At 35.5% G+C, this 24,312-nt stretch overlaps 1 protein-coding gene across 1 annotated transcript in view; it reads right to left on the bottom strand.

Annotated features, from left to right (window-relative positions):
* ATAD2B (ATPase family AAA domain containing 2B) overlaps nucleotides 1-24,312 on the bottom strand; it is a 150,633-nt gene that overhangs the window by 48,634 nt on the left and 77,687 nt on the right. Inside the window, exons 18-19 of the mRNA XM_030858299.2 lie at nucleotides 20,026-20,212; nucleotides 9,015-9,200 (exon numbers count right to left, since the gene is read on the bottom strand). Of these exons, the coding sequence (XP_030714159.1) occupies nucleotides 9,015-9,200; nucleotides 20,026-20,212 (373 nt within the window). The remainder of the gene's footprint in view (nucleotides 1-9,014; nucleotides 9,201-20,025; nucleotides 20,213-24,312) is intronic.

Genomic DNA, 24,312 nt, shown 5'->3' with positions numbered 1-24,312 from the left:
AGTGTATTCACATGGTTGTGCAGTCATCACTACCTATCTACCTTCAAACCTTTTCCATCCTCCCCAACTGAAACTCTACCCATTAAACATTAACTCCCTACACTCTCCCTTTCCCCAGGTCCTGTCAACCACCATTCTACTTTCTATCTCTACGAATCTGACTACTCTAGGAACCCTGTATAAGAGGAATCATACAATATTTGTCCTTTTGTGACTGGCTTATTTCACTTAGTATAATGTCCTAAGGTTTACCCATGCTGTAGTTACTCTTGTTGTAGAATGTATCAAAATTTCCTTCTTTTTAAAAGCTAAATAGTGTTACACTGTATGTATATGCCACATTATGTTTATCCATTCATCTGCTGATTTCTACCTTTTGGCTACTGTGAGTAATGCTGCTAAGAACATGGGTATACAAACATCTGTTTGAATCCCTGCTTTCACTTCTTTTGGGTATATTCCCAGAAATACAATTGCTGGATCATATGGTAATTTTGTTTAATTCTTTAAGAAATCACCACACCAAACCATTTATTTTCAACAGAGGCTGCACAATTTTATATTTCCATCAGCAATGCAGAAGGGATCCAATTCCCTCACATCCTAACCAACACTTGTTATTTTCTGTTATGTCAGTAGCCATCCTACTGGGTATAAAGTGATATCTCATTGTGGCTTTGATTTGTATTTCCATAATGATTAGTGATGTTCAGCATCTTTTCATGTGCTTTATTGCCATTTGAGTATCATCTTTGGAGAAAATCTATTTAAGTACTTTGCCCATTTTTGAACTAGCTGTTTAGAGTTTTCTCTGTTGCTGAATCGTAGGAGTTCTTTATACGCGCCGGGTATCAACCCCTTATCAGATATATGATTTGCAAATATTTTCTCCCATTCAATGTATTGTCTTTTCAATCTATTAATAGTTTTATTTTTGATGAAATCCAATTTATCTATTTTTTCTGTTAACCTGTACTTTTGGTGTCTCATCCAAGAAATCACTGCCAAATCCAATGTCATGGAGCTTTTCCCCTATGTTTTTTCCTAAGGGTTTTATAGTTTTAGGATTTTTGTTTTTTTAAAAAAATTTGTTTATTTATTTATTTTTGGCTGTGCTGGGTCTTCATTGCTGTGCGTGGGTTTTCTCCAGTTGCAGCGAGCGAAGGCTACTCTTTGTTGTGGTGCGCAGGCTTCTCATTGCAGTGGCTTCTCTTGTTGCGAAGCACGGGCTCTAGGCACATGGGCTCCAGTAGCTGCGGCACACGGGCTCTGTAGTTGTGGCTTGTGGGCTTAGTTACGCCGTGGCATGTGGGATCTTCCCAGACTTGGGCTCAAACCTGTGTCCCCTGCATTGGCAGGCGGATTCTTGTTTTTTTTGTGGTACACGGGCCTCTCACTGTTGTGGCCTCTCCCGTTGCGGAGCACAGGCTTCGGACGCGCAGGCTCAGCAGCCATGGCTCACGGGCCCAGCCACTGCCGGCATGTGAGATCTTCCCAGACTGGGGCACGAACCCGTGTCCCCTGCATCGGCAGGCGGACTCTCAACCACTGCGCCACCAGGGAAGCCCAGCAGGCGGATTCTTAACCACTGCGCCACCAGGGAAGTTCCTATAGTTTTAGGTCTTGTTTAGTTCTTCAATCTACTTGGAGTTAATTTTTGCATACAGTATAAGAAAAAAGTCGAAGTTTCATTTCTTTTGTATGTGAACATCCAGTTTTCCAGCACCATTTGTTGAAAGGACCATCTTTTTTCCTGATGAATGGTATTCACACTTATCGAAAATCATTTGACTTAGTCTTATTATTATGCTGAAAGAGTTTTTAATACATTCTGGATGTAAGTGTTACCAGATATGTGATTTGATATATTTGAAATATTTTCTCCCAGTCCGTGATTTGTTGGGGTTTTTTTTTCATTTTCTTGATGGTGTCTTTTAAAGAATAAAAGATTTTAATTGTGATAAAGTTTACCATATCAATTTTTTTCTTTTATGGATCATGCTTTTATATATTCTACTATTATAGCACTTCTCCTACTGTATTATTTTTTCCAGATCTCCCCTCCCTCTAAACTTTAAATTCTTGGAGAACAGTGGCTATCTGGATTTTCGCCTATTTTACTTCATTCAATGAAGATACTGTACTAGAAATATGTACGTGTATACATGCATCTATGTGTGAGTATTGTGTGTGTGTGTGTGTGTGTGTGTGTAGAAACTGTGTTAGGCAGTTAGACACTGTGAATGGAAGAGTGAAGAAAACAGACACTGTCTTAAATAAATTACATTACATTGCACAGAATAGGCAATACATTTTTGATGAATGAACAATGATCTTAACTTGATGAATACAAAACTCCATTCCCGGTCTTCCCTGGTGGCGCAGTGGTTAAGAGTCCGCCTGCCAATGCAGGGGACACAGGTTCGTGCCCCGGTCCGGGAAGATCCCACATGCCGCGGAGTGGCTAGGCCCGTGAGCCATGGCCACTGAGCCTGCGCGTCCGGAGCTTGTGCTCCGCAACGGGAGAGGCCACAACAGTGAGCGGTCCGCGTACCGCAAAACAAAACAAACAAAAAAACCCCCCGCCATTTCCCTAACCACTCATCAGCCTAATCATCACAATATGCAAAAACTGTCTCTCTGTAGTTTTAGAGAGTACAGGGCATTATAAGTGCATAGCCTTTGGAATCAGACAAACCTGGGTTCAAATCCTTACTCTGCCACTAGCTGTAAAACCCTAGGCAAGTTACTTTACCCCTGTTGGCCTCAGTTTCTTCATCTGTCAAATGGAAAAGTAATACTTTTCTCACGGAACAGTTTAAGAACATATGTTAGATAATATATATGATTAACCTACAGTGCCTGGCACATAGATGCATAAATAGCAGTAATTCTTTCATTAGCAAATATTTTTGTTTTACCTCATTTATTAAAATGTTAGAATTGTTAGCCCCCAGTTTTGAAGGTAGTGTCCATGTGACCTCTGTAATGGGCAAAATTAATTTTTAAAACCTCGAAATCAAAAAACAAACCAAAAAAAACCCCTCAAAATCTCGAAGAGAAAAGGTGTGGAAAATGAGGTCAGAAATGAATCTACAATAGTTTTCATAAATAAAGTTTGCTTTCCTTAAAACAAAACAGGTAAACAATCCATCAAGTAAAAATAAATATTAGTATTTAACATACCTTAAAATAGTAATAATTCATGTTCATTTACTATACCGTTTTTAATTTAAAGAAAAGAAAAACTTGGGAGGATCACTTTCCTCTTAAATTTTAAGAAATCATAAAATTGTTTTACAACCAAAAAGTTAATACCAAGATATTTCTCTTGTATACATTATCATTTATCTGAGTTTTCAATGTCCCTACTTGATGTTTCTACTTAAGTTACTGATTTTTACCTCCCAGGTCCCACCATAAACTGAGAGATACAAAATGACATGAAATACAGAGAAGACAAAATACTGTATGTAATCTTTACTTTCATCAGTGTAGCTGAGGAGATATTTCTTTAAAATTCACTTCTAATATATTGAATTATACCATTCTGAGCCTGCCCATACTTTAATGCCGAAGTACATACCGTGAATCTCTTCAGAAATTTAAGTGCAATTCCAAAGTCTGCTTTCCTTCCTGCAAATATTTCTACTTTTATCTGCTTCCTTGTTTAAAAGTCTCTTTACTATGCTCAACCTTTGATTCTTTTTTCTAAGTCTCCTGAAGAGAAATAACTTGCAATTCTCATATACAGCAACTAAAATTCTCCTACTATTCTCAGAAAAGTTCTTCAGGGTCCACAGAAGTAAATTTACTTACACTAGAATTTTGCAAAAAAAAAAAAAGATGCAGGAGGCTAGGCAGGAGTTACTTAAAGCCTTTGTGATGATTCAACATTTTCTTCTTTCATGCAACAAACATTTACTAAGCAATTCCACTGTGTCAGGAAGTGAAGGGCAGTAAGACAGTCCCCTCCTCTCAAAGAGCTTGTGGTCTAGGTCAGAGAGTCTCAAATATTTTGGTCTCCACACTTTATTAAACTCTTAAAAATTATTCAAGAACCCAAAAGAGCTTCTGCTTATCTGGATTATATCTGTCAATATTTATGTACTAAAAATTAAAACTAAGAACCTTCCAAATTATGTATTCATTTAAAACCTATTACATGTTAACATTAAAAAATATATTCTTTTAATGAACTTAATCTACTAAACAGAAACAGAATCACAGACATAGAGAACAGACTTGTGATTACCAAGGGAGAGAGTTGGATTGGGAGTTTGGGATTAGTAGATGCAAACTATTACATATAGAATGTATAGGGCTTCCCTGGTGGCACAGTGATTGAGAGTCCACCTGCCAATGCAGGGGACATGGGTTCGAGCCCTGGTCCGGGAAGATCCCACACGCTGCGGAGCAACTAAGCCCATGCACCACAACTGCTGAGCCTGCGCTCTAGAGCACGTGAGCCACAACTGCTGAGCCCGCATGCCACAACTACTGAAGCCCACACGCCAGGAGCCCGTGCTCTGCAACAGGAGAGGCCACTGCAATGAGAAGCCTGCACACTGCGGCGAAGAGTGACCCCTGCTCGCCGCAACTAGAGAGGGCCCGCGTGCAGCAATGAAGACCCGATGCAGCCAAAAATAAATAAATAAAATAAATTTATTTTTTAAAAAAGAATGTATAAACAACAAGGTCCTACTGTATAGCACAGGGAACTATATTCAATATCCTGTGATAAAGCATAATGGAAAAGAATATGAAAAAGAATGTATATATGTATAACTGAATCACTTTGCTGTACAGCAGAAATTAACACAATACTGTAAATCAACTATACTTCAATAAAATAAATGTAAAACATATATATATTCTTTTGAAAGACATATTTTTCCAAAATATAAAACATTATATATATTAAAAAAATTTAGTGAGAAAAGTGGCACTGTTTTACATTTCTTCAAATCTCTCTTATGTCTGGCTTAATAAAAGACAACTGGGGCTTCCCTGGTGGCGCAGTGGTTAAGAATCCGCCTGCCAGTGCAGGGGACACAGGTTCAAGCCCTGATCGGCGAAGATCCCACATGCGGAGGAGCAACTAAGCCCGGGAGCCACAACTTCTGAAGCTTGCGCACCTAGAGCCCGTGCTCCTAAGCAAGAGAAGCCACCGCAACGAGAAGCCCGCGCAACCGCAATGTAAAGTAGTCCCCCCAGCACCCCCTCCCTCCAAGGGGCAAAGAAACAAAGACCCAATGCAGCCAAAAATAAATAATAAATTTATAAAAAGAAAAAAAAGACAACTGGATTCTCATTTTCTGCCTCTGCATTCAATCTGTTACAGTAATGTTGCTCTGATTGGTATACATGAAAAAAACCCATATTCAAGAAGATACATAGTTGCAAAATACAAAAAAGACGAATGTGACAAACCTCTGAAAGTCTTGTGGGGCCCACAAGGGTCCTTGGATCACACTTTGATAACAGCTGGTCTAGAACAATGATTTCCAATGTTTTGTTTTTTGATGAAACACCTCATCAGTAAAAAAATTTGAAAATACTACCTCCAGACTTGACACTTGTGCATATCAAACTCAATAAATGATACTTAAAAAAAAAAAAAAAAAAAAGAACTTCCCTGGTAGCGCAGTGGTTAAGAATCCGCCTGCCAATGCAGGGGACACGGGTTTGAGCCCTGCTCCAGGAAGATTCCACATGCCGCAGAGCAACTAAGCCTGTGCATCACAACTACTGAAGCCCACGCCCCTACAGCCCATGCTCCGCAACAAGAGAAGCCACCGCAATGAGAAGACCATGCACCGCAAAGAAGAGTAGCCCCTGTTCTCTGCAACTAGAGAAAAGCTGGCACGCAGCAATGAAGACCCAATGCAGCCAAAAATAAATTAATGAATTAATTTAAAAAAATACTCCCTCCAGTATATATACATACATACTTAAATGTACTATTCTACTAATATTACTATTTCTATTATGAAACATACACACGTTTTTAAGATAATATGAAAAATAAAAATGAATAGAAGTTCTAATGTTTTTCTCAATATCCCAATGCATTGCCTTATTTTGGGATTAAAAAGGGAGAGCTATACAAAGACACATTTACAAGAGAATTTTAAAAGGGCTCCAAAAGATGAGGTTGTCACTCTGTCCCACAAAAAGAAAACATTTTTGTATCCCTAATATTAGTCCCATGATGACTAACTTTTTTTGTTTGGTGTTGTTTTTAAAAATTGAGTAGAGAACCTTTTCATCTCTGAATGAGTTTATTTTCTGATGAGAACAGCAGCACTTATTACAGAAGATTTAGAAAACAGGTAACAAAAATAACTATAATCTTAAGACCCAGAGATAATTACTATTAACATTTCTATTAATAGTTACATATAGTTTTTTATATATGACTATATACCTAATATATAATTATTTCTATATAAACCCAGATAATGCCATATATATTGATTTAATATCTGCAATTTTTAGCAATACATTCAAACATCTTTTCATGACATTAAATGTCTTCTACGTCAATATTTTTAATGGTCTCATTGTATTTCATGGAAGGAATCCACTATAATCAATCCTCTACTCTAGGACGTTTAGTTTCCAATTGATGAAGAAAGGCTATGATAAATACTCTTGTACTTTTTGTGTTGCCTGTGCTGTATCTTTGTGTTTGTCCATGAAGAAAGGCTATGATACTTTCTGTGTTGTCTGTGTTGTATCTTTTTTATCTATGAAAAACTACTTACCTATAAATGGTATTGCTGACCTAAAATGAATAGACATATTTAAATCTATTACGATGAACTGTCCTGGAGAGAGTTTATCCAACTTTTTTTTTTGGCCTATTTTATAGGTTAAAATCTGTATCTTACTGTTATTTTAACTTACCATTGTATTTTCTTAAATACACTATAGTAACTGGATATTTCTCTCTTTCTTTTAGAATCACTTAGTTTTTGATACCCACTGTCTACTTCATGTCTTCTTCCATAGATCTGGCACCTTGCTAACCTAGTTACTCAGTCTGCAACTCTCCATGCTTTTCATTCACTTACCAAATATTTATCAGTCGGTGCTAAGTATTATTCACTACTATTTCAGTCTGTGACCTAAACAAAGCAATATACTAATGCCAAAGCTGAAATTAAAATGAAAGCCTTGGGGGCAGAGGAGGCTTTCCTAAGGACAATTAGTATAAAATGTTATGTAATCAGTAGTCTAAGAAAAACCCCATAATCTTCACCTACAAATGTGAATATCCATGATAGCTTTAGTAGCTATTTGCTATAATAAGGGCAAAGACTACAGAAGACAAAGGGGGGGGGGGCTGAAATTTCAGGATTCAATGCTTGTAAATTTTTAATATTTTAGCTATTAATTAAGGTTATTGGTAAACAAATAATGAAAAAAGCCTACACACCAGTAGGCTTTTTGAATCCACTAAAAATTATAACAATATAGCAACATTGAAAATATATAGATGCAATGTTAGTTTTTTAAAAAACTAAACAATAAAATCACATATGCAAATAGACAACAAGAATAGGCAAAATTAAAATTGCTGTGTATCAAGACAGGTTCAGTAAGACTTTTATTTACAAATTTTTCAAACAATATAAGGAAACTTCAGGTAAGTATATATTCCTAACTAGAGCCCTTAATTATCCCAATTTTCTTTATTTTTTATAAAATTATAATAAAACTAGTTGACAGTGAGGATCTAATTTTTAAAAGTGGCTCCTAGGTTATGTCCAGGTTCAGTCCACTCTTCTAAATCAATTTCGAGTGCATTCTTACTTTATAATACTAATATAATACCAAACATATTATAGCTCTGTAGCTTCCAAAATAAACTCACATATATAGTCTCACACCAACAAGCCTGTCTGTTATTATCCACGTTTTATAGGTGAGGAAACTGAAGCTACTCTAGGTTCAAATATTTACCCAAAATCAAAAGACAAGTAAGTCAATACCAAGGTTTTTCTGACTCTTACTACATACATCTTTCCACTAAACTTTATTGCTCCCTGTGATAAAAAATATTTTGATTAATGGTCTCCAAATAATATCAGATTCTGAATAGCAAAAAATGAACTAGTCTACATTTAATATAATTTTCTTAACAAGAGTAGTAAGTTGTACAAATCCAGTTTAGCAATAAGATAGATAATAAGAGCTAAAACAACAAAAGAACTTGGTAAAAAAAAAATCTGAATCATAAAATTCTACGTAATCAAGATTTATATTATAGCATTTGAAACATGTAAATTTTTTATAAGAACTGTGTTGCCTGGGCAAAATATTTCTAAGCATTTTGAAAAGAGATTATTTCAAAACCTAGTAAGCTCAGAATGTTAAAATAATTTCTTAAAAATCAATTTCATTCACATGAGTTGATCTACTAATTTTTTCATTCATATGAGTGATCTACTAATTTTTTTCTGAAACTGTGATTTTTATCTTTACTATTGAGTTGGATTTGAATTCAAACGCTAAATATCAGATTTGAAAAATATGCACAGTCATAATAATCTTCAGCTTAACGTGATGAAAGGTCAAATCTCACCAAATAATCAAATCTCACCAAATAATCAAATCTCACCAAATAAAGGTCAGTGAAAGAGCTGAAAGGTCAAATCTCACCAAATAATCTAACAGATGATAAGAATGAGAAGGATAATTATAATGGCATTGATGATGATACAGCTAAGATCTTCTTAGTAGGTACTATATATGTCGAGGTCTGGTCTAAGCATGAATTATCTCAAAATTCACAACAACACTGAGAAATATATCAAAATACATACCAAAAAAAAGAAACTGAAACTTAAAATGTTAACTAACTTAAGTCACATGGCTAATAAATGGTACAACCAAGGCATGAACCTTGACAGTACTGATTTTATAGTAACTAAAATGTGCCAAATTTACGTCAACTATTTTAAAACCATATAATAAGAAAAGATAAATATTTAATGAGTTCTTACCTCTTCAGGCAGTTCACTGTACATGGTTTCAGAGGTAGACAATAAAAATATGGGTGAAAATGACGGTATATCTTGTAGCAAAGTCAGAAAAGTTGCTCTCACAGTTTCACTGACAGCTTCCCACCAATCACCAATGTGAGGCATGTAAACAATACTAGGTACTGTTCTTCGAGCTTCACGAAAAATCTAATTAAGGAAAGAACTGGCATCAAAAATTCAAATAGATATTATTCTAAAGTCTATACAGTAACCCCCAAATACATTAAATGTGTCAGGCCTGTTACTATAATTACTTTCAGCCCCAGTATTTAAGCTGTTCAAGATATGCAAAAGCCATACATACAGCTTCTATCTACCCTTACCCACCTAAGAAAAGGAGTATTTTTTTGTTATTTTATTATTCCTATTCAGTATATACTAATAGTATAAAGGCATCAAATTGTTCCACTTATCTATCATATAAATAAAGCAAAATACCACTATAAAATATGCTGCAAATAAAGAGATAAGCATGTACCTATATGTCACCCACTTAAGAGTGATTATCAGGAAGCACAAAGAAGAAAAAGAGACATAGCTTACATGTTCGTGCACACTGGCTAAAATCACTCAACATATGAATTAAATAAATATTTTAACCAAGATGTACCACCCTAGAGCTTAAAATTAATGAACTACCTGCTGAACCACTTGTTTACCTCCCATTATCTTAATTCAATCTTCTATAAAATAGTCACAAAATACCCTTAATGTCTAAAGAACAATAAATACATTAGCTAAAAGCTATGAGATACTCCCACTTCAGAAAATAGAAAATAAAGTTCCCTCAGGTGTTAAAAAGAGTCTTAACCATAGCTTCAGTCACAATCTGCCAACACATGCCAATAAAGACCAGGTTGGCTATTAATAAGTTGTCAAACAGAACTACTGACCTTTACAGAAGGGTCAACAACAGCTCAACAGCCCATCAAAAAATTCTCACAGATTATTATGACATCTCTTAAATACTTTTAACGAGCGTAAGAATAAGTTAAAAATGACTATCTTTCTTCAATTTAATTTGAGAACTCTACTTCTAAAATTCTCTACTATTTTCTCTTAAACACATTTCAATTAACCTATATAATGTACAAGATACAGAAATAAGAATCAAATAATTTAAATGATTAGGATTATCAGAAACATTCCTAAAATTCAAAAGGATTGTTTTTCTTTAAAGAGTAAGCCTACCACTTGCATGAATTTTTTATATACTATATTTTATATAGCTTTAAATTTCCTGTGTAAAATAAAATGTACTGCCAATTTAATAATAAGCCAGATGAAAGATACTCAAATAAAATTTTCCCCCAAATCGGAAATGTAGATGTTATGATCACTCACATCAAAAGTAACATTTGCTCCTTCCCTTCCTTTAATATTTGCATATCCACCAATCCAGAACAGTTGTACAGTACAACTCCTTCAGGACTCTCAAATTTTGACCTTTTCTGCAAACACGCACCCTCTTATCCTGGATCTTGAAAATCCAAGGATTACTGTTTTCCAAAGTTCATGTAGAAGATTCATAAGAGAAAAACAAGCATAAATATTGGCAAAAGGAAGGAACCACACAGGAGCACAAAGGCAAGAGAGGCATTTGATTCCAAAAAAAAAAAAAAATGTTTTTATTACATGCCACCCAAATCAGGCATGGTATGTGGAAGACACTGACCAACACCTGTTGCTGATAAAACTAGGGAAAGTCAGCAGGGAGAGAAAGGTGATTATATGAAAAAGAGTAACAAACTACACAGCTTACTGAGAAACCTCACAAAACTACCTACCCTAATTCAGCCATGCAAGTTACCACATGCCCAGGGAGAGATGAGACAACATGCCTTTTTTAAAAAATGAAATACTGCCTTGCAGTCTAGTATTTGTAGGTTAGGTTTTCTATATGTGTTGAGAACATCTAGCTGCTAGCAAATATCACAGTATGGGCAAAGCAACAGAAGGTTAAGTGATAATAAATAAAAAACTTTACAGAGCCAGAAGTTAAACAATGCAATACTGTAGGTGTTTTAAATTTATCGGCAAGGCTGAACTAGATACATAAGGGTTTTTTTTCTATTTCTTTCCTTTTCTCATCCAAACCTCTCAAAATTAGCAAACTGAACATGATAATGATACTCTAGTAAACTTTTTATTTCCAAAGACTTTAGGAAAGTATCTTTATAAGTAAACCTTTTGAAATTATATTTGAAAACCTAGAGGGGAAAAAAAAATCAGGAAAAAAGTCTAAGACAAATACAGAAAAATAAAAAGGCTCTGCCTTTCTGGTCCATGAATATATAATTACATGGACTGAGAATTAATCTAACTATATGCAATACCAATAGCCAGGGAATATTTTCAAAATTTTCTCTGAAGCCTTTAAAGGAAAAACATCCTTAATTTCCAGAAAAATTTAAAAATACTACTAAAACAAGTTTCCTTTTTTAATTCCTTACCCCATGTTATCTCAGAATATTAAAATAAACTTTCATATTTTCTTTAAATAGCCAAGCCATCCTAATTCTCCTGCTTTTGAAATGAAATTTCAAAAAAGAATAGAGTCTGAGAATAGTATTTAAAAATTCAGAAAAAAGTTTAAACCTATTGTGATTTTTCTATAATGTAAAATCGGCTCCTCAGCAGTTTGCTGGTAATTTTTGAAGTTATGGAATAAGTTACACTCTGTGAAATCAATTAACCAGATATCTTATAGTAGAAAAATAAAGCCTAGTTTTAGTGAAGCGGCAACTGTCTTGGGAACAAGTGATGCCATTTGATAACTAGAAAAATACTCACCTACAGGGTGTCTTGGATTGGTGGATGTGCAAGGTGTAGTAGAAAACAGAAAAACTGTTATAGAGAAAAAAAGACAGTAGGCCAAATTACTGAACCAACCGTTTCAAAATACCTCTGACATGACCAGCACTCTTGCACAAATAAAATGAACGTACACCAGTGTATGTGAATGTTCATTTTGATTCTTTAAACAATATATTTCTGGCCTCTTCTTGTCCCAGACATCATAGTCCCTTATACAACTTTTTTTAAGTTTCTTTATTTAAAAAATATCAAAAACTACTTTCTCTGAATATTAATGATATGAAAGGCAAAAATCAGGCCACTGAAATTAGAAGTATCCATGCAAGGAAGCACTAACAATATAAACTGCACCTATATTTATAAGCGTGCTTATCTCAAAAGCTAAATTTCAAATCAGTACGTTAGATGCCAAATTAAAATGTTCAGTGTGTGAAAATTCACTGTATCTTTAAAAAATGAAGAATATACAGCCTATAACAAGCCATTTTCATTAAAAACTGAAAACTGGAATAATTTTAAATACAGAGGTACATGAAGCAGAAACCTCCAAGCCAGTACAGCTTTCACTTTCCTAAAAGGGGCTATATGAGAAAAACAACTTTTTGTCATCAATGAATTTCCAGAATTTGTCTTGGTCATGTTACAGTACTAAAATTATAAAACACAGGTAAAAGAAAAATCTTAGGGGCTAAATTTGTCCTCAATTTTTATAAAAACTAAAAAGCACTATTTAAATAAGTTTAATTCCTTAAACCATGCTATCAAAACTGTTAAAATAAATAATATGTCTCCATTACTGATAACTTTATTATATTTGTCACTTACTCCATTTATGTTCTATTGGCCTAAGATTTACTGAGCATCTCTGTGAAAAGAAGGCACTGTCTGGGATCTGAAGATTCAGGATTCAAGAAATAAAAAGCTCAATTTCTTTACAAGCATATAAAATCAGCCTGTTATAAAACACAACTATACTAGAGTTTCTGAACAATGGATTTAATACAAATCAATATTTCTTGAAAATTAAAAACACCCAAAATCCTTTTCTGATATTTTCGTTGCTAAAAACATCAATAATTTCAGTAAATGTGATACAATTTGGGCCAGGATAATTTAATTTGTTTACAATTCAAAAAAAAATGTGCTATGGTAAAAGACAGATGTGTACCCACATGCACAAACACAAGAGTATCCAAAGTATACACAGACTGTTATGGAGAAACCCAGAAATCCTTTTTCATAAGCAAGAGCATCCAAAGTATACACATAGGTAAGTATATTAATTCCTTAATGCCACATAACCAAAACAGATTTCCCCTGAGAATTTCCAGATACAATTTCTTTCTAGGGAACAAAAAATACTAAAATTTTCACCCCAAAAAATACCTTACTGACCATGTGAAATTACTCATAACACCATATAGTACCCAAACTCCAAAGCTTTGAACAGACCATATTTAAATTTATCAATTCGATCATAACTCTGTATTAATGAAAAAGATTAAATATAACACACTCATCAATCCCTTTTTTCCTAAATCAGCAGTGGAAATAATACAAGAGGGAAAAAAATACATATGAAAATGTCAGTAAGGGGACTCATAGTTGTTGCTATTTTTTTTTTTTAAGAGTTTTAATACAGTAAGTCTTTTACTACAGATACTAACATCTCTGACTTTGTTGTAGGGTTCAATAATTACTTGTGAACTTACTGGGACAACCATAAATCTTCCAGGCTACATCAGTTTCCATTCTCCTTCCGGAGCATTTGGAAGACTATGAAATGCTCAGTAACATACATACACACATGCGCACACACAGAGTTACTTTATGAACTCTGGCAATTGTTTCAGTTATAAATGTCGAACTACTGTCCAGTGATCAGCTAAAGTACTATATTTCAAAGTGTGGTTTACTGAAAACCTAGAATAGTTACAACTGGGATGCATGTTTGAAGTGCAGATTTCTGGGCTTATCCCAAATTTCATGAATCGGAATCTCTGGGTGTGGTGCCAGGGAATCAGAAATTTTAATAAGCACCCCCAGGAGATTCTCATGCTCATTAAATTTTAAGAAACAATGAGGGACTTCCCTGGTGGTCCAGTGGCTAAGACTCCGCGCTCCCAATGCAGGGGGCCTGCGTTCAACCCCTGGTCAGGGAACTAGATCCCACATGCTGCAACTTAGAGTTCGCATGCCACAACTAAAAGATCCCACACACATCAACAAAGATCCCGCATGCCACAACTAAAGACCCGGTGCAGTCAAATAACTAAATAAAGATTTTAAAAAAAAAGAAAGTAAGAAAGAAACAATGAGAAAACCCTACAGCAGTCACTAACTCCTCTACCATTTTTCATGCAACTGATAATATTACTCAATAGCTGGGGCATTCAGAAGAAGAAACAGTTCTAGGTCATATATCTGCTTGTGTGTGGATGTTTTAAAGAATGGCATAGAATTAAACACGGTCCCCATGGCATAAAGAAATATGAAGTAGGGCCCTTCCCCCCTTTTCATCTTATCACACACATAAATACAGATCTTTAAAGGTGATTTAAGACTTCTTTCCTTTAAAACTACCTTTTGTGTTCATGTTACACTATTAAATAACCCAACTTAATTTATATCACATATCTTAGAGGCAGGGGAAAAGAAAATCACAGAAGAATAACTTGCCACAGACCAAACCCTTATATTCCACATCTATTTAGAGAGGATTCTACCTATAGAAGGACTAGCTACAAAGAGAAGTAAAGCAAAAGGGAAGAAAAGAAAGGGAATACAGAACAGAAGGATAGAAAGAAGGGGTTTTTTTTATCTTTCTAGCATTTCAGCACCTGACTTATGTGCTCTCCTCCCTAGGACTTTTATACCTAGTTATACCCAGGCTTACCAATCTCTACAAATTAAGAAAAAATTCCTCAGTTTCATTATATAATAGCCTCTTTTTGAAGAATTTTCCAGAAAAGACAGTATTATGTTATAATAAATAATTTTTAATATGCACTTAAAATACAAACAATCAGGGATTAACCGTGACAGTTTACATGGTCTCTGGTCAGTGTTCAGAGAAAGTCTGAGCTTCAGCTACCATGACTACAAAATTCTGTCTCAGTGCCTTGTTAGATTAGACATCCAGGTGGTGGTCACTTAAGAATAAGCCCTACTTCCAACCCAGAAGCTCATAGGTGGAAGCAGAGAAGATGAGATGTCTTGACATACTAGATGCAATGTAACACAACCAAAACAATAAATGGAGGGTTTTTGTTGCTTCCCACCACCAAGTGACACTTCTCTCCACCCTCCTCACCAACATGACAGAAAAGTAGTAAAAGCCAAGATATGTGAAAGAGACCAAAGAACATGCAGTCAGAATTCAAATTTAGCCCAATGATGCCAAGTAGGATTCAGAGAAAAAAAAAAATCCCAGGATTCCAATAAGATCAACATAGTTTACTACAGTGCTTCATATTTCCTCACCTAACATTAAGCCAGTATTGTGTTTGTGAATATACACACACATTAGCCATAAGGAACAACTATAGACAGAATGTTCCTCTTTCAAAGTGATTTTATCTTTCAGTTTGTTTGATACTGTCAAGTATACATGTAAAAGGAAACAAAAAATTCTAAACCATAGAGCAGAGTATAAACTAAAATCACAAAGTTTATCCATTCCCCAAATCCTCCAAATTCCTTCCCCCAAGCCAAAACAAAGATTATTAACCGTTTTTGGGGAGTATTCTTGGATAATATTTCTACTTATATATAAACATGAACATATATTTTTAAGTTTTTTTTTTACATGAAGAAGATCATACTTAGATTTACAACTTGCTTTTTCACTAGTATCTCCTTCACCTTTCCATATCAGCCTATGTAAATCTACCTCATTCTTGTTAATGACTTCCTAGTATTCCTTTGTTACTATATTTTAGCCAGTCCACCATAAAAAGGACATTTAGTTTGTTTCTTTTTGTCTGATTTTGTTTGGTAATTCTACACACAATGTTTTGATGAATAACCTTGTACATTCAGCAGTGAATACTTATAGCTAATATATCTTTAGGAAATTTTTTTTGTTTTTTGAACAAGCGTTTTTTTTTTTTTACATCTTTATTGGAGTATAATTGCTTTACAATGGTGTGTTAGTTTCTGCTTTATAACAAAGTGAATCATTTATACATATACATATGTTCCCATATGTCTTCCCTCTTGCGTCTCCATCCCTCCCACCCTCCCTATCCCACCCCCCCATCCCACCCCTCTAGGTGGTCACAAAGCACCGAGTTGATCTCCCTGTGCTATATGGCTGCTTCCCACTAGCTATCTATTTTACGTTTGGTAGTGTATATATGTCCATGCCACTCTCTCACTTTGTCACAGCTTACCCTTCCCCCTCCCCATATCCTCAAGTCCATTCTCTAATAGGTCTGTGTCTTTGTTCCTGTCTTACCCCTAGGTTCTTCATGACATTTTTTTTCCCTTAGGAAATGTTTTTTAATGTAAAATTCCTGGGTCAAAAGATACTTGAAAGTTTAAAAGATAGTTCCAAACTACACTCCAAAATCAATAAATAAATTTACATTTCCACTAACCAAGTATGAGCACCCATATCTCCAATATTAGGTTTATCAAGCTTTTCATTTTTACAAGCCTGATAGTTGTTTTAAAATAGCATCTTCCTGCTTTAATATGCTTCTCTTTTTTTTTCACTTATAAGTAAGGTAAAGAATCTTTTCAAATTTTTATTGGTTGCTTTTGCTACTTTTTTCTCCCTATAAATGTCATGCTCCTATTTTGCCAATTCTTTTATTAGGTTGTTATTCTTTTTTCTTCCTGATTTTAATATATCTTTGTATAGTAAGGAACTTGTCCTTGACATGTGTTGCAAATACAAATTTTTACCAGGTTATGTCTATTAATCTTACTTAAAGAAAGTTTCTTGTCATATGTAATTTAAAATTTTATAAAGTCAAATTTGTTCTTCTCTTTATGTTTCCTGGCTTCCGTTCATTGCCTTGAAATTAAATACTTTCTCATGTCCAAGATAATATACTGACCTTGTGAATTATCCTAACACTTTTATAGTTCCACTGACAATCTAGAATTTATTTTGGGGCTAAAGAAAAAGGTAGGAAATCCAGTTTTGTTTTTTCTTATTCCCTTCATAGAGCCAGCCAGTTTTCTAAGACTATTTATTAAATAATCCATCTATTATATGATATCAAATGTCATCATCATCATCATATACTCAACATCATCAGATACTAAGTTCTATTTCTACACAGGCCTAAGCATGATTTCTCACTTTTGTTCTATTGTTTTGTCTATCCCTGCACGGGTGCAAATACTTTATTACCACAGGTCTATTACATGTGTAAACATCTGGTAGGGAATCCTCATTACACTTTTTTCTCTAGAATTCTCCTTGCTATGCTCATATTTATTTTCTAGAGGAAACAAAGAGTCTTTTTTTAACATCTCCTCTTAAATTTGGAGGGATTATAATTATAATTATAATTGCACTTAATTTATAGATTAATTTAGAAAAGAACTCATAGCTATCCAATGTTGAGTCTTACCAGCCATTAGTTGTGAAAGGAGCTGCAGCAGTAGTGATAAACATGATGATAGCTGTCATTGTTGAGTACTGTATGCCAAGACTATTGGATGAGCTTGTTTTAATAATCACAGTAATCTTATGTGGCATCATTATCTTCATTTCATAGACGAGAAAATTAAGGCTCAAACAGGTTAAGCAACTTGTCCAAGGCCACAACCAATACACAAGTAGCTGAGATTTTAATCTGTGCAATATGACTTGAGTCTACACTCTGAATTACAGTAATTAAAAACAAGGTGTGGGGGCTTCCCTGGTGGCTCAGTGGTTGAGAGTCTGCCTGCCGATGCAGGGGACACGGGTTCGTGCCCCAGTCCGCGAAGATCCCACATGCCACGGAGCGGCTGGGCCCGTGAGCCATGGCTGCTGAGCCTGCGCGTCCAGAGCCTGTGCTCCACAACGGGAGAGGCCACAACAGTGAGAGGCCCGCGTACCACAAAAATTAAAACAAAAACAAAAACAAAACAAAACAAGGTGTGTCTTTCACTTATTCAACTGTCCTCAAGTGACTTTTTAGCTTTCTTCTTTTAGGCCATGCAAATTAATTGTTTAAGTTAATTCCTAGGTAAACTTAGTTGCTATTTTAAATGGGACCTCTTCTTCCATTACACAGTTGACCCTTGAACAAGGCAGGGGTTAATCTGTGTATAATTTATAGTCAGGCCCTCTAGATTTGCAGGTTCTCTGCATCCACAGGTTCAACCAACCATGGACCTTGTAGTACTGTATTTACTGCTTAAGAATATCCATGTATAAGTGGACCCGTGCAGTTCAAACCCGCATTGTTCAAGGGTCAACCATATTTCTAACTTGTTATCGTTTGTATAAAAGGAAACTATTGATTTTATAACATTAACTTTGAAATTGTCTGCCTTACAGAATTCTCTTATTGGCCCTAACCGTTTTTCAGTTAATACTACAATCATATCATAGGCAAATATTTACAACTTCAGTGTGTTCATTCCAATATTTATATATCTCACATGTAACTGAATCAATTTTGCATGCCTTAGTGATGGTATATTACTCTTTCAATGTGCTACTAGATTCCATTTGTAGTATTTACTTTATGACCACTGTCTAAGTGAGATTAGACTACTATTTTCTTTGTATTTCTTTCAAAGGTTTAGCATCACTCTTTTTTTTGATTTCACATCTTTCCTTCTTTTTCTATGCTTTGGAAAAGTTTAACTGGCATCAAAATAATCTTATCCTTTAAGATTAAAAGAATTCACCTGTGAAACTGTTTGGATTTAGTGCTTTTTGACACTCAATTTCTTCTTCCACAACTACTGTCTATTTAGATCCTCTCTCCTCTGAAGTCAACCTTGTTAATTTGTATTTTCCTAGTAAATCACCTGGATTTATTTTAAATGGTACCAAGTAATTCTCTTACTTGCATAAAAACTGCAATAATTTTGTCTCACTAAAAAGGAAAAATACAAGCAAACATATAAATCAACATTATTGTAAAACACTCACAGCCAGGATAAATTAAATGTATAAAACTTGGAGAAAATTACAGGTATATAGTTTTTTAGGCAGGCCATGGGTTTTGGGAAAAAAAACTTTAAATAGGGCTTTAGAAGTAGTGAAGTACTGCTAGGATGTTCATACCCAAAGAATTGTAAATAAAAGAGAAATAAAACTGACATTATGAACTGTTTAAAAAACTCTATTTCATGCTACAAGGTACAGAACGGTTTTCAATTAGATAGTTTATGTATTAAATATTTATGAACTATAACTGAAAAAACAACAAAACTGTGTGCAGTGCTCTTAAGTGTTACTACTCCAGCCATCTAATCTCTAAAAGTAGGCTAAATATCAAAGTAGAAAGTGACATTCAAACACTTAATGAGTACTTACTATGAGCTGGGCACTGTGTCAGAGACACAGAAATGGTGAAGACATGGTCTCTTGGTTCAAAAAACTTATTCCCTTAGCCTCTAGTTCCAACATGACACACTTATAATAAATTCACAGTTATATATTAAAACGTCAAGAAATATAAACAGCCCCACTATAATTTTGCTTCACAAGCTAGCAAATATAAAGTAGTTGAAAATCAAATATCAAACACACTTCATTATTGATACAAATGTATATAATTTTAAAACTGCTATCACTTTTCTATATTAATTTTAAATCCTGGCATTCTCAAAGTGGATATCATTTCCCTTACTACGATAAGGCTGTAAGTACAGATAGAAGTCTAAAGAGGCCCTGAAAAAAGGGTCAGTAAAAGGCAAAAAGAAGCTCCCTTTCTACACTGTTTAATGAAATGAACCTTTAATACAAGAAATTGGATTATTAAAATTTCAGAGAAGAATGAAGTATCATGGGAAAAACAATGAGCTCACTTTAAAATATCAACAGAATCCTCTGCCTTAATATTAGAATGTTAATGAATAACCAACAAAAAGTTAATATTCATATTACTGTTCTTTGAAAAAATTTTATCTATAATCACTACCGAGATATAAACAATAAGAAAGTAGGAAGTACTTTGATACAGTACAAACCTACCTGTGCACATGATTCTTCAGGTGTTTTGGCACTAACTGAATAAAGTGCTGGGAGATCTAGTCTGTGCACAGAGAATTTTTCTAGAGTGTGCAAAAGTGCTGGAGCAAGGTGAGAAGTTTGACCTGAGCCTCGTTCTCCAGACAGCAATAGTCTTGGCCTGTAAGAGGTTGGCTGATGATATGGTGACCTGCAATAAACGTAAGACATAATAATTATTTCAAAACCATACACTCTAAAGACCAAAATAAAATATTAGGAAAATATTTACATAAAAGAATGTAATGCCAAATTAATAGAACTTTTTTTTTTACCTCTCTCATTTTTTTAAGTACAGCAAAGCATTTTTAAAATAATTACAGTTTTAAAATACTGATCTCTCTGGCCATATTAATACCAAGACATAAAAGTATAAAAATCCATCCTAAAAGAAAGTTCATCCTATCATACCACATATATTAACATGGAAAATGCTTCAGACAGTAAGTATGATTTAGTTATTAATTAACCCAGGTCAAATGTTAAGAATTCCACTTCTCCAACAAAGAGGTACATCTAAAGATTACTCAAAATGTAGGACTTCTGGGCTTCCCTGGTGGCACAGTGGTTGAGAGTCCGCCTGCCGATGCAGGGGACACGGGTTCGTGCCCCGGTCCGGGAGGATCCCACATGCCGTGGAGCGGCTGGGCCCGTGAGCCACGGCCGCTGAGCCTGCGCATCCGGAGCCTGTGCTCCACAACAGGAGAGGCCACAACAGTGAGAGGGCCGCGTGCCGCAAAAAAAAAAAAAAAGTAGGACTTCTTTTTTTTAATGGTTAAAATGGTAAATTTTATAAATATTTTATCACAGTTTTTTTTAACATCTTTATTGGAGTATAATTGCTTTACAATGCTGTGTTAGTTTCTGCTTTATAACAAAATGAATCAGTTATACATATACATATATCCCCATATCTCTTCCCTCTTGCATCTCCCTCCCTCCCACCCTCCCTATCCCACCCCTCTAGGTGGTCACAAAGCACCGAGCTGATCTCCCCCTGTGCTATGCGGCTGCTTCCCACTAGCTATCTATTTTACATTTTACCACAGTTTTTAAAATAGGAAAAAAAAAAAGTAGGACTCCTTCAGTGGCAGCAATTTTGTTTCTAGGCCAAAAAAACTTAACTGTTCTTATCCTAATATACGATATCTAAAGCCCTACACCAGAGAAGGCAAATTTAGGAAAACATATTAAAACAAACTCAATCAGTATTTTCAAGATTCTACAGCACCATTAAAAAGATAAACAAGGGGCTTCCCTGGTGGCACAGTGGTTGAGAGTCCGCCTGCCGATGCAGGGGACATGGGTTCGTGCCCCGGTCCGGGAGGATCCCACGTGCTGCGGAGCGGCTGGGCCCGTGAGCCATGGCCGCTGAGCCTGCGCGTCCGGAGCCTGTGCTCCGCAACGGGAGAGGCCACAGCAGTGGGAGGCCCGCGTAGCACAAAAAAAAAAGATAAATGAAAAAAGTTTATCTAATATCACTATAGATAATGCAGGAAATTCTAAGCAATGCAATAAGAATAAAGCAAATTTAAAAATGGAACTAACGGAAAGAAATTGAACAAACACTGTTACTTGTAAAGAACATGATTATACACTAGAAAATCCAAGAGAATCAACTGATGACTGCCATAGTCCACCAGCAAAATAACAAGACTGAAGATGGAAATAGAAAAACCAAAAGATTTTCCTAAACACCATCAATAACCAATATAAAAAAGGAAGGAAGATTCTATTCACAACTGCAAAAATACAAATGATAAACAATATTAAATAATCTTAACGAGAGAGGTATGAAACTATATAGAATACATCATGAGCCTGAATATAGATGTCAATTCTTCCTATGCATTTATACCTAGCTATAGTTAACTATATACATATGGTTGGTTTATAGTATTTTATTTTATAGATTTTAAAAATGCAAATCAAAATCTCAAAAAAGATTTGAGCAGGGGGGGCGGGGGGGGGGAGATTTAAACTTATTTGCAACATTATCTGAAAAAATAATCAAGTAAGAACATCAAGGGGACTTCCCTGGTGGTCCAGTGGCTAAGACTCTACACTCCCAATGCAGGAGGGCTGGGTTCCATCCCTGGTCAGAAACTAGATCCCACATGCCGCAACTAAGAGTTTGCATGCCACAACTAAAAGATCCCGCATGCCGCAACTAAAGATCCTGCATGCCTCAACTAAGACCCGACGCAGCCAAATAAATAAATTTTTTTTTAAATTAAAGAAAAAGAACATCAAGAAAATTTTGGATAAGTGTGCTAACATCAAGAAAATTTTAGATAAGTGTGCTAGCTCCAATTTCAGAACATTTAAACCTGTTTTAGTAATTAGCACTTCATACACACTTCTTGTTTAATTTTCTTAACAATTCTATGAAATACATAAGTTTCCTCTTACTAAATAGATAAAGAACCCAAGGCTAAGAGGGGTTAGGTATAAGATTATACAACTGGGTGTCCATATAACTGCAAAGTCCAGGTTCTAAAACACAAAGTTAAGATGCGCCCTACTTTATACTGATACATATTACAGAACAGAATAATAGAATGAAGAATACACCAAAGAAAAGAAACACAGAGCAGTGGTACATAGCAGCCCAGGAAACAAATCATAGTAATTGAAAGAATTTTATATAAGATAATAAGCATAAAAATAAATGGAACAGAGATGAATTATAACACAAATATTGTTTTAAAATAGGGAGGGGGTTTCCCTGGTGGCGCAGTGGTTAAGAATCCGCCTGCCAATGCAGGGGACACGGGTTCGATCCCTGGTCCAGGAAGATCCCACATGCCACAGAGCAACTAAGCCTGTGTGCCACAACTACTGAGCCTGCGCTCTAGAGCCTGCAAGCCACAACTACTGAAGCCCACATGCCAGATCTCCTGAAGCCTGCGTGCCTAGAGCCTGTACTCCACAAAAAGAGAAGCCATCAAAATGAGATGCCCTCGCACCGAAACGAAGAGTAGCCCCCACTTGCCGCAACTAGAGAAAGCCCGTGCACAGCAACCCAATGCAGTCAAAAACTAAATTACTTAATTAAATAAATAAATCTATAAAAAAAATAGGGAGGATTCAGATCCTCATTTCACAAAACAAAATGAATTCTAACACAGAAACAAAAAAAAACAAAAGATTCATGTTTTTTGTTTTTTTTTCTTTTTTGGGGGGGGTACGCGGGCCTCTCACTGTTGTGGCCTCTCCCGTTGCGGAGCACAGGTTCCGGACACGCAGGCTCAGCGGCCATGGCTCACAGGACCAGCCGCTCCGCGGCATGTGGGATCTTCCCGGACCGGGGCATGAACCCGTGTCCCCTGCATCAGCAGGCGGACTCTCAACCACTGCGCCACCAGGAAAGCCCTCATGTATTTTTAATTCATAAAAATCTAAAAGCTTTTGTTACTCAAAAATTACAATCTGAACCAAATGGCAAACACTCAAATGAGACAAATAATTAAATTTGCCATTAATAGGATTGGTTCTTAATGCATAAAGAGCTTATATGACAGTATTTTGACAAAAAATACCTTCTTATACAAAGAATGTAGACAATTCAAAAAGAAAATAGAAATAAATAACTTCTTAAAAAATGTTCATTCAACAATTTTTGAATGCTTCCTATGTTGAATGCCTTGGCCCGTGGTATCCAACAGTACCACTGTTATCATAGAGCTCATAACTCAGTGCATTTATTGGAAAAAGGAAGTAAATTACTATAATTCAGTGTGATTAATAAGCAGCACTCTTTAAGTACAGGGTGCTATCAGAGACTCATAAATGGCTTTCCTGAAAAAGTGTTATGAAAGCACAAACCCAACAGATCGAAGGCAGAAAGGATGAATTTCAAGAAATAAAAACAGGATGTACAAAGGACCAGAGGCTAAAAAAACCTCTTGGCCCTTTGGGGTAGAGGATATAGTTCATTACAGCCAGCTTCTTTTAAGGTTTTAGGGTAATGTAAGGGTAAAGATACCGGGGTAAGGGAGGGGAAGGGGGAAGGAGAATCAGACTGTGAAGGGCTATGAAGGGTTCTGTAAACCACGTTAAAAGTTGGAATGTACACTGAAGACAATGAGGAAGCATTAAGATGCTTAAGCAGGGGAAGTGACATAAGCATACACATGTCTTTGGATGACAACTCTAACTCAGCATGTCAGTATAGGAAAGGGTTTTGAAAGAAGGCGAAACAATAGGAAAGGTGACCAGTTAGGAGTTTGCTATAATAACCCAGGCATG

The sequence above is a fragment of the Globicephala melas genome, chromosome 12 (genome assembly GCF_963455315.2).
Source record: "Globicephala melas chromosome 12, mGloMel1.2, whole genome shotgun sequence".
Taxonomy (NCBI): Eukaryota; Metazoa; Chordata; class Mammalia; order Artiodactyla; family Delphinidae; genus Globicephala; species Globicephala melas.
The sequence above is the reverse complement of the archived record's forward strand: the minus strand, read 5'-3'. Positions and strand labels throughout refer to the sequence as shown.